Source organism: Panthera leo, chromosome F2 (genome assembly GCF_018350215.1).
Source record: "Panthera leo isolate Ple1 chromosome F2, P.leo_Ple1_pat1.1, whole genome shotgun sequence".
In the NCBI taxonomy this organism is placed as follows: domain Eukaryota; kingdom Metazoa; phylum Chordata; class Mammalia; order Carnivora; family Felidae; genus Panthera; species Panthera leo.
Window position 1 is genome coordinate 37,242,294 of NC_056695.1, and position 15,457 is coordinate 37,257,750.

Genomic DNA, 15,457 nt, shown 5'->3' on the forward strand with positions numbered 1-15,457 from the left:
AAAAAATCAATACCTAATTTAAAGTCTTTTACCACTCAGTAAATACAATTCTCAGGGGGGAAAGGTTTCAAAATAAAAAGCTGGTAACTTTTGAATAGGTAATTGATAGATGGCTAACTTCCTAACACATTAGGCAATAGTTATTGTTTTGGTTACCTGCATAGAGTCATCACTCAGCTAGAAATTAATGGCAAATATCTTAATTCCAGGATCACCCCTCTTAGAACATGCATTTTTGTAAGTCAGTGGAGATTTTTCTGACCCCTGAATTTCACACATTTGACAATTCCTTGTTTTTGTATAGTCTGTTTCACAGCTTCGTTCCTAAGGGTTGTTTTTTTTTTTTTTACATTATCAAAATAACATAGTAAAAAATGGTCCAATGAGAAAAGGGTAGAGTCTCTAACCTGCAGTAACAATTTTATTTTCCCTTTAGGAATTTTAACAATAATCTTCTATACCTAAAAGAATACAGACACAAAACCTAAATATTACTGAACAGATCCAGCATTTGATAGTCTTTGCTCAAGATAATGGCTTTTCTTCTTATTATCACCAGCATTATGAGCGCATATATATATATGTATATATTTATATGTGTTACTTTCAACACCCAGAGTTGTAATTAAAACAACTAACCAACCAAAACAAACTGAAAGCCATTCAAAGGAGCTATGGGACATAAGCAACAGCTGTTTTTCCTAATAAAACAAACCAATTCCCACTGTGAAAACCTACATTATATGGGAAATGCCTATCTTCACATGGCTTACAAACTCTTTAAATAAAACAGGAGTTCTGACTTTGGCTCAGATCTCGTGGTTTGTGAGTTTGAGCCCCATGGACCCTGGAGCCTGCTTCAGATTCTGGGTCTCCTTTCTCTGTCCCTCCCCGACTAGTTCTCATTCTGGCTCTTTCAAAAATAAACATTTAAAAAAAAAAAAAAAATTTTTTTTTTAAATGTTTATTTATTTTTGAGAGAGAGAGAAAGACAGAGCATGAATGGGGGAGGAGCAGAGAGAGAGACAGAGAGGGAGACACAGAATCCGAAGCAGGCTCCAGGCTCTGAGCTGTCAGCACAGAGTCCGATGCGGGGCTTGAACTCATGGACCGTGAGATCATGACCTGAGCCGAAGTCGGGTGCTTAACCGACTGAGCCACCCAGGCGCCCCCTCCCCCCAAAAATTTTCAATAAAGCAGGAGTGTGACAGTCTGTCACTGCTTCACTGCCAGGCTTGGCACATTGATGGACACACAGTAAACACGTAATGTTCATCAAGTAAGTATAAATGTGTTCTACTTCCTTTGACTTTCTAAATTACTACAACAGAGTAAAACATGGGAACAGAAACTTCAAATATCAAACTAAACGAGTATCATTTGTACGACTACCAAAATGTTAAGTATTTAACATTTAAAGAACACCTTTATGAAATTAAAAATCCTACAAACTCTCTCACATACCCACCAAAGTAATCCTGTAATTTCAACTCCCTTACTATATAAACTAGTGAAATAAAATTAGTAACATACCGGCATGGTTACTGAAAAGTTAGCAGTTAACACAGCATGATTTCGACTGATTGACTGATCACCTTCAATTAGAATGCCACAGTTTTTCCTTCCAACAACGTATTCAACACCAGTCAACAGTCTGAATGGTTCTATTAAAAAAAAAAAAAAAAAAAAGTAAATGTATAGACACACATCCAGATACACATATATATGCAGGCAAATACTTCAATATTCTTATTTTACTATTTAAATGTTAATAATCAACTTTATATAAATCAAACTTGGGTTTTCTGGTAAAGTCTCACTGAAGAATGCAAAAGATTAGATAAATGGAAAACTCTAGAATTTTGTAAAGAGAAAACAATATTAAGCAGTGTCAATGCTTGCCCAAATTAACTTACACATTTCATACATTACCCAACAAAAATCACAATACTACGTCTGGAACCTGATAAATAGATTCAAAAATCCACTGGGAAATAAATGTAAAAAACTGTCAAGAAAAATATGAATATTACAGAACCTCCCCTACCAGATGGTAAGCTATGTCATAAAGCTATAGTAATTAAAATGTATGGTATCAGGAAGAAACAACATAGATCAATGCAAAATTCAGCCCTGGTTTAAGTGTGTATTTGGGGGGAATTTTGTTTTTACGTTAAAGATAGCATTTCAAACAAGCGGGAAAATGTTATTAGTTTTGTTTTGTTTTGTTAATGTTGCAATCACAAATTATGGGTTGCAAAAGCATTTTGTTGGAAGCTAAGTAGAGTTTTTGTATGCGAACCCAGGAGTCCATCACCGGAGTGGTAGGGTAATTAAGGCAGATAAACTCGCCTAAAAGTCAAGAATGCTGGCCATTGATGATAGAGGCATTTTTGTACTGCTACCTACCTTGGCTACAGGAACTCTGAGAGCCAGCCACAGGGCACGGCTGTTCTTGGAAAGCAACTGAATCGTACTCGCCCACCAACAGCTTACGTTCTACCTCAGCACGGCTCCAAGTCCACGGTGATGCCTTCATCTTTAGTCTTTATAGTACTTACTTTCCTAACCATTCGTTTTGGCCTTCTTCACACACTGTCAGTAAACTGAGGTAGGTCTTTGGCCCATCATAATGTTGCCTAAGGGCGACACCTAATCATAGGCTACAGCCGCTCAACAAGGACTCGGACACACCAGGCAACCAATTAACGGGACATAACCACCTGCCATGGCTGAAAATACACGGCAGAAAAAAACATCTACTTTCTCAGTTCTGATGACAAAAAGGGCCCTAAAACAAAACTGAAATTACGCTTTCCTGTGGTTGCCACTTACCCGAGTCATGGCCGGTTTTTCGCAAGATTGAACAATGCGCTCGAGACAAAGTCATCTGTTGCCATCACGCGGTCTAGCCTGCGTTAACTTCATTCCCGTGTTTCGCCAAAAGCTCGAAACACTAGAGGACGCAACAAGTGGCCGGCCAAGGCTCAATTCGGCAGGGCCTGCAAGCCGGGTCACAGCCCGTCCCAACCCCCGACCACTAGGCGGTAGGCCGGGTGAGGGATGCCGCCGCCCCTGACAGGTCCTGAGCCCAACGCCCCCTCCACCGAGCACGCAAAAGCCGCGTTCAAAAGCACCGCGCCGCCCGGGAAGACACCGCGGTCCCCACACCCCGCTTCCGCAGCCTCCCGGGGCGGGAACGAAGGCGGCGCCGGAAGGCGGGGAGAAGGCCAAGAAGAACCGGAAGCATTGCTCCTCGGGGCCCCTCTCCCCACGGCAACTGCTCCCGGGAAAACAGTCCCGGGGGAATCGCTCTTCCGCCCTTACCTCGGGCCGGGCCCGCCACGGGGACCAGCTTCCACATGGGTCCGGGTCTTCTGGGGGGGATGGACGACGTGCTGAAGCGTAACAGCAGCTGACCGACGTGCGCGGCCACAGCTCCCGCAATCGGCGTGGACTCCTGGACGTGCGCGCTCCCGGGAGCCGGTCCGCCTAGGAAGAGGAGGGATAACCAGGAGTGCGACGTGGGCTGCTCGTCGCCACCTGGTGGTGAAGGGATTGAACAGCGCAATCTGTATCGAAATGTGCTGTATTAGGTTACGAAGTATGGATCCCATTGTAAATAAGATTATCTAACCTTTTGTGATTGTGAATGGAAATAATTTTAAAAATTAGCTACAAAGCAACCTTGACATAGTAACCAATCATGTAATTTCATGCATTTGCGATTTCTTAGATTGCAGTCATTCCTTTGTATGGATCCAAACGATGATGATAATTACAATGAAGATACAGATTTTACCCCGCGTCAACTCATTATTTTTGCTCTTATCCAAGCCTCAATCAACTTCTCCTAACTTCTCTATTTCACAACATTACCCTTCCATCTAATCGGGAGCTAAACACTGGGGAGTCTATGCTTCCTTTTCATTTCTACTTGAACCAAACTGGTCCAAGCTCTTCTCTTAATACTCCAGTAGCCCCCTAATTCTTCACCACCCATCTCCTGCATAAATCCATTCTATATCCTGTACACTACAAAATAAACATCCTAAAGCACGCTTGGGATCATATAATTTCTGGTTTTCTAAAGCATTTGTAATGAGAAGGAAAAAAATGTTACTTTAAGAGGCTGGTTTATCAATCTCCATTATAAACATAGATGCAAAAATCATAAACACAAAATTAGCAAATTTAATCAGGTGGTATATAAAAAGGATACTCATGACTTAGTGGGGGCTTATTCCAGAAGTAGAAGGATGGGTATTTGGGGGAGAGTCCGATATAACTCATCAGAATAACTGGGGGAAAAAAAAAAGAAAATTCATATGATCATCTTGGTAGTTGTGGAAAAAAGAATTTGATAAAATTAAACATTTGCTCATGATAAAGACTCTCAGAAAAATAGGAATAGAGGGAACATCCTTGATCTGATAAAGGGCGTCTATGAAAAACTACAGCTTATGTTATACTTAAATCATTGAATGTTTCCCCCTGATGTAAGCAATGAAACAAGGACATATTTGCTATTACCACTTGTTTTTAACTTGTTATTGGATGCTCCAGCCAATGCAATAAAGGAGAAAAATAAAAGGCATATAGATCAGAAAGGAAGAAATTACACTGTCATTCATAAGACATATGACTATATACAGTTAAAATCTAAAAGAATCTATCAGCAACTTAAATTAATAAGTGAATTTAATAAGGTCACTGGATACAATGACTATATACAAAATTTAATTGTATTCCAGAGAATAAATAGAAAATGACACATAAAATATACAATCATAATAGTACCCAAAGTCATCAAATACCTAGTAATAAATCTATAAAAAGATGTGATACAAAACATAACTGGCTGCAAAACATTGACAGAAATTAAAATAAATACTAAATAAATGCAGCTATATCCATATTTATGGATTACAATGTCATTTCTCCTAAAACTTATCTGTAGATTCAAAGCAATTTCAGTAATGTTCCAGAAGATTGTTTGAAAGGAAATTGATAAGCAGATTCTAAAATACATATGGAGATTCAGAGGCAGAGAATATCGAAGGTAATTTCAAAACAAACAAACAAACAAACAAAAACGGGAGTACTTTCACTGCCAGATATTAAGACCTATTAAAAGGTTATAGTTTTTAAATCAGTGTTCTATTGGCACAAAGATAGAAAATAGGCAAATGGTCGAGAGAGAGAGAGACCTAAAAAAGATGCACACATGAAAGGTAATTTGACTTTTCAAAGGTGATACTGCAGAGCAACGTAGGAAGTTGTTTTTGCAGAGGGAGGGGTTCAATAAAAGAACTTGGGGATATTTATTAACACTACAGAAGAAATGAAGGCTGACCACCTTCCTTACCAACAAAATACAAAAAAAATCAATTCCAGATGGATCATAAGTCTAAATATGAAAGTAAAATAGTAAATATTTTTATAAGAAAACATGACTGAGAAATAGACAAATATTTCTTTTTTTAATTTTTTAAATGTTTTTATTTATTTTTGAGAGGGGGGGAGGGGCAGAGAGAGAGAGGGAGACACAGAATCTAAAGCAGGCTCCAGGCTCTGAGCTGTCAGCACTGAGCCTGATGCGGGCCCTGAACTCACGAGCTGTGACCTGAGCCAAAGTCGGACACTTAAGTGACTGAGCCACCCAGGCACCCCATGGCAGATATTTCTTAAACAGGACACAAAAAAGTATTCTCTGGAACCCATAATTCTTAAATTTTACTGATTTGGTGGATCCCCAACAATTCGTAGGGTTTTTCTTCTTATTCTTGTGGAGTAAACATGTTTCACCAAGGCCTCCAATTTTTATCAATCTAACTCGATTAGCATAATACCATCAATGCGGTAGACCAGTGTTGTGTTTTGTGAGATATCCAAACATTTCAAGTCTCTTAGGACTATATTATGACAGAGGGTAGAAAAGACAACATAGCCCTGGGGGAAGACTATCAATATTTTCTATTATTTTTTCTAAGTGAATGCAAACACCTTCTAATCTTACTTTCTGATAAGGTTGGAAAAGAACACATTCATCATATCAACCACTTCAAGCCAGTTCCCTGAGGTCATGTTGCTCTGTTCTTGTAAAGATACACCACATGCGGTACAGCAGCTCTAATTATAGTTATGACTTGGGAGTTCAATTGCAGTGGTCTATTATTTATTCTCCAGGAGCTGTTGGGTCTCTGGAGGCACATGAATGGTGAATTAAATGGATATGATGGGAACCAAAAGTGGCATTAATATCTACCATTCTCCTGTATTGTTTTTATTTAATATATTGGCTGTGCAATTTCAAAGGCTCCTTGTGGCCTTTCGCACTTTCATAACCCTTATCCCATAGGCCAAGAACCAATGTGGGTGTTATACTAACTACCAAATATGTCCTTTCCAACTATACGTTTAGGAGTGGGGAAACAACCACCACATTGGTCCATGTGCTCAGTGGACCTGTTGTATGCCAGATCTGGGCAAAAATTCCATTCATTACCTCGCTCCTGTATACCTCTACTCTAACTGAAGGCCATAATAATATTCAGGGTTCCTAGGTATCAATAATTGTGCCCAACAGTCTTCAAAATATTTAGGCATTGTCTTTTCTTCAGTGTATGGTTTCCCAAGGGAATGGCCGTAGGTCTCTTTGGAGAAGAATTGCTGGGGGCATGGGTGCATCACTGTATATTCTCACTGTGGTGTTACAGGGTCCTCCCTCTTGGTGTTCCTAGCTCTCCTTCAACCACTAGGATCTGGAATGATAAACTGGTTCAAGTCAAGAAACAGGGGAAGAGACTGAACCTTTTTATAGAGGCTGCCGCTCTCAGCCTTGTGTTCATCCATCCCTGACTTTTCGTTTTCATTGAGTATGCTTTCATTGGCTAGCTTCTGTCTTTCCCCTGAGGGGTGCCATGTTCTATTAATCATCTTCAGAGCTCTCTGTAGGTCAAGACCTCTGGCTTTCACTCCATTATTGCCACGCAGTAAGACAGTTTCACCCTTCTGATGCTGCTACCTGGCCTCTATTATTTCAAGATTCAGTTATCTTTGTTGCTATCTTTGAACCTATTTTGGTAACAGCATCTTTTATCATCAGCCATGAGGTATGGAGGAGAGCCCACCAGTGAGGTTGGTACCCCTCTCACCAGATAATTCCTAGTCACTTTCATAAATGGAGAATTTGAATCAGAACTTTGTCATCTGGTGGAGTTTCCAGCTTTACGTGCATAACTGCTCTAGCATGCCACTTTTCTGAGCATTTTGCTCCCTGCTTCCACCATCTGCCATCACAATTCTATTTCTACTTCTCTCAGCGTGGGCCACCACTTTCTTCAAGCCTCTAAGAGCCATCATGGAACTATGACAGTCGTATTTTCCAGGGTCCTTTCCAGGGCATTCATTTGTCTCTTCCTGGTGAGTGCTCCCAAATCGATAAACTCTCCCTTATCCAAATTTATTTTCCATTTGCCCCTTGTTCAGGATCCTCAGAATATAGTCCCAAAGGTACTCTCCTTGCTCCCACTGACACGTTGATGGCCTTGCAGCTCCTTTTACTGTAAAGTCACATCTTCTCTTATCAGGCCATGTCCTTCCCCAGCTGGGTTACACTATAACTTAGCTCTATTTATTTTCTGATTGCCAGGAGGGGTCACGGGGCAATGTTAAAGTGATAAAGGAAAATTTATCTGTCGCTTGGCAACTGCACAAGACTGATGATCAGAGCTTAGAAATTTTTTTTTAAGTCTTTTTTGTATTTAAAAAAAAAATTTTTTTAACATTTATGCATTTTTGAGACAAGGAGAGAGACAGAGCATGAGTGGGGGAGGGTCAGAGAGAGAGGGAGACACAGAATCTGAAGCAGGCTCCAGGCTCTGTGCTGTCCGCACAGAGCCCAATGCAGGGCTCGAACCCACAGATGGTGAGATCACGACCTGAGCTGAAGTCGGACACTCAACCAACTAAGCAACCCAGGCGCCCCTCTTTTTTGTATTTAAAAAATTTTTAATTCCTTCATTTATTTTTTTATTTTGGTGGGGGCAGGGAGAGAATCTGAGGCAGGCTCCAGCCCCAGCATCAAGACCTACTTGGGGCTCCATCCCATGACCGTGAGCTCATGACCTGAGCTGAAACCAAGAGTCCGATGCTCAACCTACTGAGCCACCCAGGTGCCCCTAGAGCTTAAGAAAAATTTTAAAGGGGGAGACAATGCAAATAGAGTTTAAATTGGTAGCAGATTGGTCTGCTTACTATTCCAGGCCCCCTGCTTGTGTAGCTTGCTGGCATCTACTGTAAGCAAACACTGCTAGACCTTTTAAGTCTTCATGAAAACTTTCCTCTATGTCCTGCCTTAAGTGAAACGTAGCTCTCACCCTAGATCAGTTTTTCTCAACCGGTTCTGGGATAATTGCTCCAAAGCCTCTCCCATATTTACTGACCAGTAGGCTATCCACCATATTTATTGGCCAGGAGGATTACTATTTCCACCTAAACCTACACCTTCACTTTCCATTTTAGTGTATTACTCTTCCCTGCCCTGCAAAATCTCTCCTAGGTCCGAATCATTTTGTGTGAATACACACTCTTTATAAATTCTGTTACTGTTACCTATTGGAGGTATACCCATGTCACTTGTCCATATTCGTTGAGGACATCGCCACCTACAGGAGAGTTTTCTGCTCCATCCCAACTCTCGCCAGTATTTTCAAGTAACTGTTAAGACACAAATGGAAAACTCATTCTACCCATTTCTCCGACTTTCTCAAATCCTAGGACTTTCACCTCTACTCCCCACGCACAACCTCTTCAGGGGCCACCCCTTAGATCATTTCATCACCAGGACCTTCCCCATCTTTAACATGCTACTTTCTGACAAGCTGCCTGGCCTTCTAGGTTTCTTACATGCTCACTCCATTACACCTGCTTTCAGCTTCCTCCAGGTCTCTGGCACTTGGTCCCTCCACTTTACCCAGGTGATCAGACTCCTTTTATCCTCCATCATATCCTGGTAAGGCTGGTTACCAGGATCGTAGCTTGAACTACTTTTACTCACAGCTCTGCTTTCAGTGCTGGGAGCAGCTCTCAGCACTACTTTTATTCTCAGAGTCTCTGTAGCTCACTTGTCTAGGAGCCTTAACTAACCCCAATCATGAGCCAATTATACAACCACCTTCTATACTGAAGCTTCTGGGTTAAATCTGCCTATCTTTGAAAATGTGAAACCAATGAAAATTCACAAGCTCTAATATCAGTTGAATTATAGAACAAGACTCATTAGTTCCACCTCTTGCTTTAAAAAAAAAAAAAAATCCATTCTTGAGGCACCTGGGTGGCTCAGTCGGTCTAGCATCTGACTCTTGATTTCGGCTCAGGTTGTGATCTCATGGTAGTGAGATTGAACCCCAAGTCTGGCTCTGCACTGACAGCATAGAGCCTGCTTGGGATTCTCTCTCTCTCTCTCTCTCTCTCTCTCTCTCTCTCAAAATAAACATTAAAAAAACCTCCATTCTCTGAAACCCTGAACAACTATTCTATACCTTTGCCAGTCTCCTCAGATATGACCATCTCCTGTCCTCCTTCCAAAAATAGTGTTTCACATCTTACAGAGAAAATTTTTATAAGGATTTATTTACCATTTCTGCCGAACTCTGCTTTTATCCCTATCATAAGATAAACTTCTTTTCTTTTCTTTTTTTAAATGTTTATTTATTTTTGAGACAGAGAGAGACCGAGCATGAGCGGGGGAGGGGTAGAGAAAGAGGGAGACACAGAATCCAAAGCAGGCTCCAGGCTCTGAGCTGTCAGCACAGAGCCGGATGTGGGGCTCGAACTCGTCAACTCCAAGATGATGACCTGAGTCATCCTGAGTCGTCCTGAGTTGGACGCTCAACTGACTGAGCCACCCAGGCACCCTGACAAACTTCTTTTCTTTTTTTCTTTTTAAAAAATTTTTATTTATTTTTGAGAGAGAGAGAGAGAGAGAGAGAGAGGATGAGTAGGGGAGGGGCAGACAGAGAGGGAGATGCAGAATCTGAAACATGCTCCAGGCTCTTAGTTGTCAGAGCCTGATGCGGGGCTTGAACTGTGAACTGTGAGTTCATGACCTGAGCTGAAGTTGGACGCTTAACTGACTCAGCCATCCAGATGCCCCTACACTTCTTTTCTTTTAAAATCTATACTTACACTTCATCCTTACCTTCTTATCTCTGGTTTCCAGGTATGATTTGACCCTTCAGCTTGAGATCAATTCTTCCATTTGTGCTCAACTTAAACCTGTCTCTTCTCATTTCTCCCAAGGCTTTGCGTTATCAGTTACCTCCTTCTCCTACGTATTTTCAATTTCTCTCTGTTTCCTTCACCTTATCTTAAAAACATTTAAAAGATCATCTTGCGCATAGATCAATGTAACAGAACAGAAAACCTAGAAATGAACCCACAACTATATGGACAATTAATCTTCAAAAGAGCAGAAGAGAATACCCGATGAAAAAATTCTCTTCAACAAATGGTGCTGGGAGAACTGGACAGCAACGTGCAAAAGAATGAAGCTGGACTACATTCTTACACCATACTCAAAAATAAATTCAAAACAGATGAAAGACTGAAGTGTGACACAGGAAACCATTAAAATCCTAGAGGAGAACACAGGCAGCAACCTCTTTGACCTCAGCCATAGCAACTTCTTACCAGATATGTCTCCTGAGGCAGGAGAAACAAAAGCAAAAATAAACTGCTAGGACTTCATCAAAATAAAAACTTCTGCACAGCAAAAGAAACAATCAACAAAACTAAAAAGCAACCTATGGAATGGGAGATGATATTTGCAAATGACATATCTGAGAAAGGGTTAGTATCCAAAATATATAAAGAGCTTATAAAACTCAACACCCAAAAATCAAATAATCCAGTTAAAAAATGGCAGAAGAATGAATAGAAATTTTTCCAAAGAAGACATACATATGGCAACAGATACATGAAAAGATGCTCAACATCACTCAGCATCAGGGAAATGCAAATCAAAACTACGATAAGATATCACTTCACACCTGTCAGAATGGCTAAAATGGACAACAGAGAAAACAATAGGTGTTGGCGAGGATGTGGAGAAAGGGGACCCTCTTACTTTTGGTGAGAATGCAAACTGGTGCAGCCACCTGGGAAAACAGTATGAAGGGTCCTCAGAAAGTTAAAAATAAAACTACACTAAAACCCAGCAATTGCACTACTAGGTATTTATCCACAGAACACAAAAAAACTGATTCGAAGGGGCACATGTACCTTGATGTTTATAGCAGCATATCAACAATAGCCAAATTATGGAAAGAGCCCAAATGTCCCTTGACTGATGAATGATAAGCAACATGTGGTATATATATATGTGGAATATATGCCACATATATATATATACACACACAACAGAATACATATATATATATGTATATACATACATACAATAGAATTACTCATCCATAACAAAGAATGAAATCTTGCCATTTGCAATGATATGGATGGAGCTAGAGTGTATTATGCTAAGCTGAATAAACCCAAGAGGGCAAATACCATATAATTTCACTCATATGTGGACTTTAAGAAACAAAATAAATGAATACGGGAGGAAAAAGAGAGGTAAATCAAGAAACAGACTCAACTCTAGAGAGCAAACTGATGGTTACCAGAGAGGAGATGGGTAGGGGGATGGGCTAAGTAGGTGATGGGGATTAAGGAAGGCACTTGCTGTGATGAACACTGGGTGATGTATGAAAGTGATGAATCACTAAATTCTACACATGAAACTAATAATAACATAGCTGTATGTTAGCTAACTGGAATTTAAATAAAAACTTGGGGAAAAAAAAGATAAATAAAAAGACAATCTGGGGCACCTGGGTGGCTCTGTCGGTAAAGTGTCCGGCTTCAGCTCAGGTCATGATCTCACAGTTTGTGAGTTCCAACCCTGCGTCGGGCTCTGTGCTGACAGCTCAGAGCCTGGAGCCTGCTTCAGATCCTGTGTCTCCCTCTCACTCTGTTCCTCCCCTGCTTGTGCTGTCTCTCAAAAATAAATAAATGTTAAAAAAAAATTTAAAAAAAAGACAATCTTGTCATCCTCTAAAATTTCATTAACTTGGTCATCAACTTCTAATTTAAGCTAAAGCATAGGTTTAACAGGGCTAGGATTTCATTGTCTCAGGATAACACACAAGTACCAATAAAGGTAGCTTAGTCTCCCTTTACATATAGGTGGGCTTAAATTATATCTACTTTGCAATATTGTTAGTATTAAATGAGATACTACACTATACATCATGGGTATCAAACAAATATTGAGTTCCTTTCCTTCCTTTCTAGTTCCTTAAGGGTAGGGGCTGCATCTAAATCATATTTGGGTCCCTACTATCTAAATCACTTTTGTATATCTAATATTTACCATAGTGATGGATACCTGATGTAACTGTTTATTAAATTGAACTACTCATCGAAACTTTTTTACACTTGTTTCCAATATTTATGTTGAACTGTGAAAGCAGGTGCAGTTTGGGGAAATGAGAAGCATGTGGAAAACCAGTGTTGACCCAAAGTGTACCTTTTTTATTATGAAGATTATCTGAGAGTAAGGAACAAGTGAGTTCTATTTTTATAGCTCGACCCTAGTTTCATTTTGCTAGAATTATTTTACTGCAATAATTCTATTGTATATTTTACTAGAATAAAAAATTTAACTTCTGTGTCTTAATTGTTTTATCTTTATATGGGAGTATACAGTATATATCAAGTTAGTCTGTGAATTATTAGTAGAGTTACCCAAACATCAGTGGATTAGTTGAATTAAATTGGCTGTTTAACTTATATTTATTTATTTATTTATTTATTTATTTATTTATTTATTAATGTTTATTTCTGAGAGAGAGAGAGAGAGACACTGAGCGTGAGTGGGGGAGGGGCAGAGAGAGAGGGAGACACAGAATCCAAAGCAGGCTCCAGGCTCCGAGCTGTCAGCGCAGAACCTGACACAGGGCTTGAAGTCACAGACTATGAGACCATGACCTGAGCCAAAGTTGGACACTTTACCGACTGAGCCACGCAGTCACCCTGTATAATTTATTCTTTTTAATTGGAAGATAAAAGGACGTCAGACCCCCAAATTGCAAAGTGTAAGCCTTGCCTCTATGGCACAAGAACAAATAAGCCTTTGTTTGGGATCATGGGCAAACCTCCCTTCCAGAGGTCATTCAAGAAGCTAATTGAGATTGCTAAGCACTTTGAAAATATGAAGTTTAATATTCACCTAAAATGTGTAAAATTAGATGAGGTACTCAAGCACCAGAGAAGCATAAGAGCTAATATTCTGAAGGAAGAATGTTATCTACCAGGTTTTTAAAAGTCGTAATAGCATTTCACAATGACCTTCTTAGTACCTCACCAGGTGGCCTATAATAACTCTGCCAAATCTAATTTATTTGTAAAATCACAGATTTTTAGAACTACTAAAACTAGAACAGAAGTGATTTTAGAGATAATTTACGCCAACACCCCAGTTTTATGATGAGGAAAATAAAGCTGGTAAAAGTTTACTTGCCAGGTAGCTGAAAGCCAATCTGTAGTGGAGTCAGGACACAAACAAGATGAGCAGATCTTGTGCTTCTCAGTGCAATCTCTTTGAAGATTTTTTCTTAATGTTTTTATTTATTTTTGAAGGAGAGAGAGAGAGCATGGGGGGCGGGGGGGGACAGAGAGGGAGACACAGAATTAAAAGCAGGCTCCAGGCTCTAAGCTGTCAGCACAGAGCCCGATGCAGAGCTCGAACCCACAAAGTGTGAGATCATGACCTGAGCCGAAGTCGGACACTTAACCGACTGAGCCACCCAGGCGCCCCTCAGTGCAATCTCTTTAGATCCCTGCAACAGCAGCCTGGACCAAGTCCTCTGAGCACTCCTGTGCACTAACACTGCAGTAGGTTAATGATGTCAGCCTCCTGTGACCCTTTCAAGTGACCTCAAGAAGAAACGAAAAACAAGAAGAACCAGTAAACCAGATAAGTGGAGGCATGCATGCAATATTTTTTATCAGACATGATAGAAACATAATGAATGTATTAAGATGAGCTGAGGGTCTTCAACATGTCTATGTGGAAATTAATAAACATTGGTTTTTACAACTGATCGAATCATATCTTGTGACGGGCAGACCTTGGGGAACTGCTTACAGATACCACTACCCTTTAACCTTTTAATATATAATGCCCTGGAAACTGACATGCTTTGGAGCAGTTCTTTCAGAGCAATGTGAAATACTGTCCCCTGGACTATCGTCCTCAGTAAGATGATGAATCAAGCATTTACTAACCTATTTTGAGGTCGGCTTTTCTTTTCAGTTCACGCTACCGTTTAACAATCCCCATACTATGCAGCCAGGAGTGAATGCTGGATCGAAAATGGAGGTGGGAGCATTTTCAATTGTTGTTCCTTTTTCTCAGAATCATACTTCAACCTTTAAGGATGTTACTGATCCCATGGCCAGCACCTCCCACCTAAAGTACTCAAGAATTCCCCTTTCAGGTGGGCTTTCTTCCAATTGTTCAGTAGTGAAACAAATCGGTCAAAGGATTTCTCATGCCGTCTCCCAGACAATGCTAAACAACTCTCTGGCCTTTTCTGGAAGACATGTTTTTTTTTTTATTTCCCTGGCAGTGAGGCCTGAGGCCAGTGTAACTATGTGACGTTAGGGCTGGGCACTAAGGGGTTTGAAGTTCATTGCCATTGGGGAAACATAGTTAAAACAGAATCTTCTGGCATACCAGAAACCCTTTCCACAAATATAGAAGGGAAAGGGAACTGTTTTATTATCGAATAAGCATAAGCCAGAATTCCAGACAATCTACTCAAAAGATCGCTGAGAGAAATCTCACCCTTTTATATAGGCAAGCAGATAAAACTCATTCCATAACATGTTCTCCAGATAAACAATGGCTAGTCCTTGAATAAGAGGACTTGACAGCCTCATTTGTCACACATAGCTCATCTTAGGTTCACCTGGCAATTAGAGTAACCATTGTGTTAGCTAATTGCCTTTATCCAGAAGACAAACTCATATCTTTTTTTTAAAGTTTATTTATTTTTGAGAGAGAGCATGAGTGGGGGAGGGGCAGAGAGAGAGGGAGACACAGAATCTGAAGTAGGCTCCAGGCTCTGAGATGTCAACACAGAGCCCAAAGCGGGGCTCAAACTCACCAACTACAAGATGACCTGGGCAGAAGCCTGATGCTTAACTGACTGAGCCACCCAGGTGCCCTGACAAACCCATATCTTTATGACAAGAGATAGTTTTACAGGTTGAACTAGGAAATGGGGTCTATCTTTCTTGATTGTTACATTTCAAAGTGATGGCCCCCTGGCCCTTGAGAGAGATTACTGGGTTGTAAAGGTAGCAGAGTTTTATTTAGCCTTTTAAAAAG

At 40.4% G+C, this 15,457-nt stretch overlaps 1 protein-coding gene across 4 annotated transcripts in view; it reads right to left on the reverse strand.

Moving 5' to 3' along the window:
- Positions 1-3,451, reverse strand: part of NBN (nibrin) — a 50,924-nt gene extending 47,473 nt beyond the window's left edge. The window contains exons 1-3 of one of the 4 annotated variants that reach the window (XM_042923227.1): positions 3,328-3,413; positions 2,836-2,956; positions 1,534-1,664 (exon numbers count right to left, since the gene is read on the reverse strand). In XM_042923227.1, coding sequence (XP_042779161.1) covers positions 1,534-1,664; positions 2,836-2,890 — 186 coding nt within the window. In that variant the 5' untranslated portion in view covers positions 2,891-2,956; positions 3,328-3,413. The other 3 variants (XM_042923228.1, XM_042923226.1, XM_042923225.1) reach the window with 3 other exon arrangements.
- Positions 3,452-15,457: the final 12,006 nt, after the last annotated feature.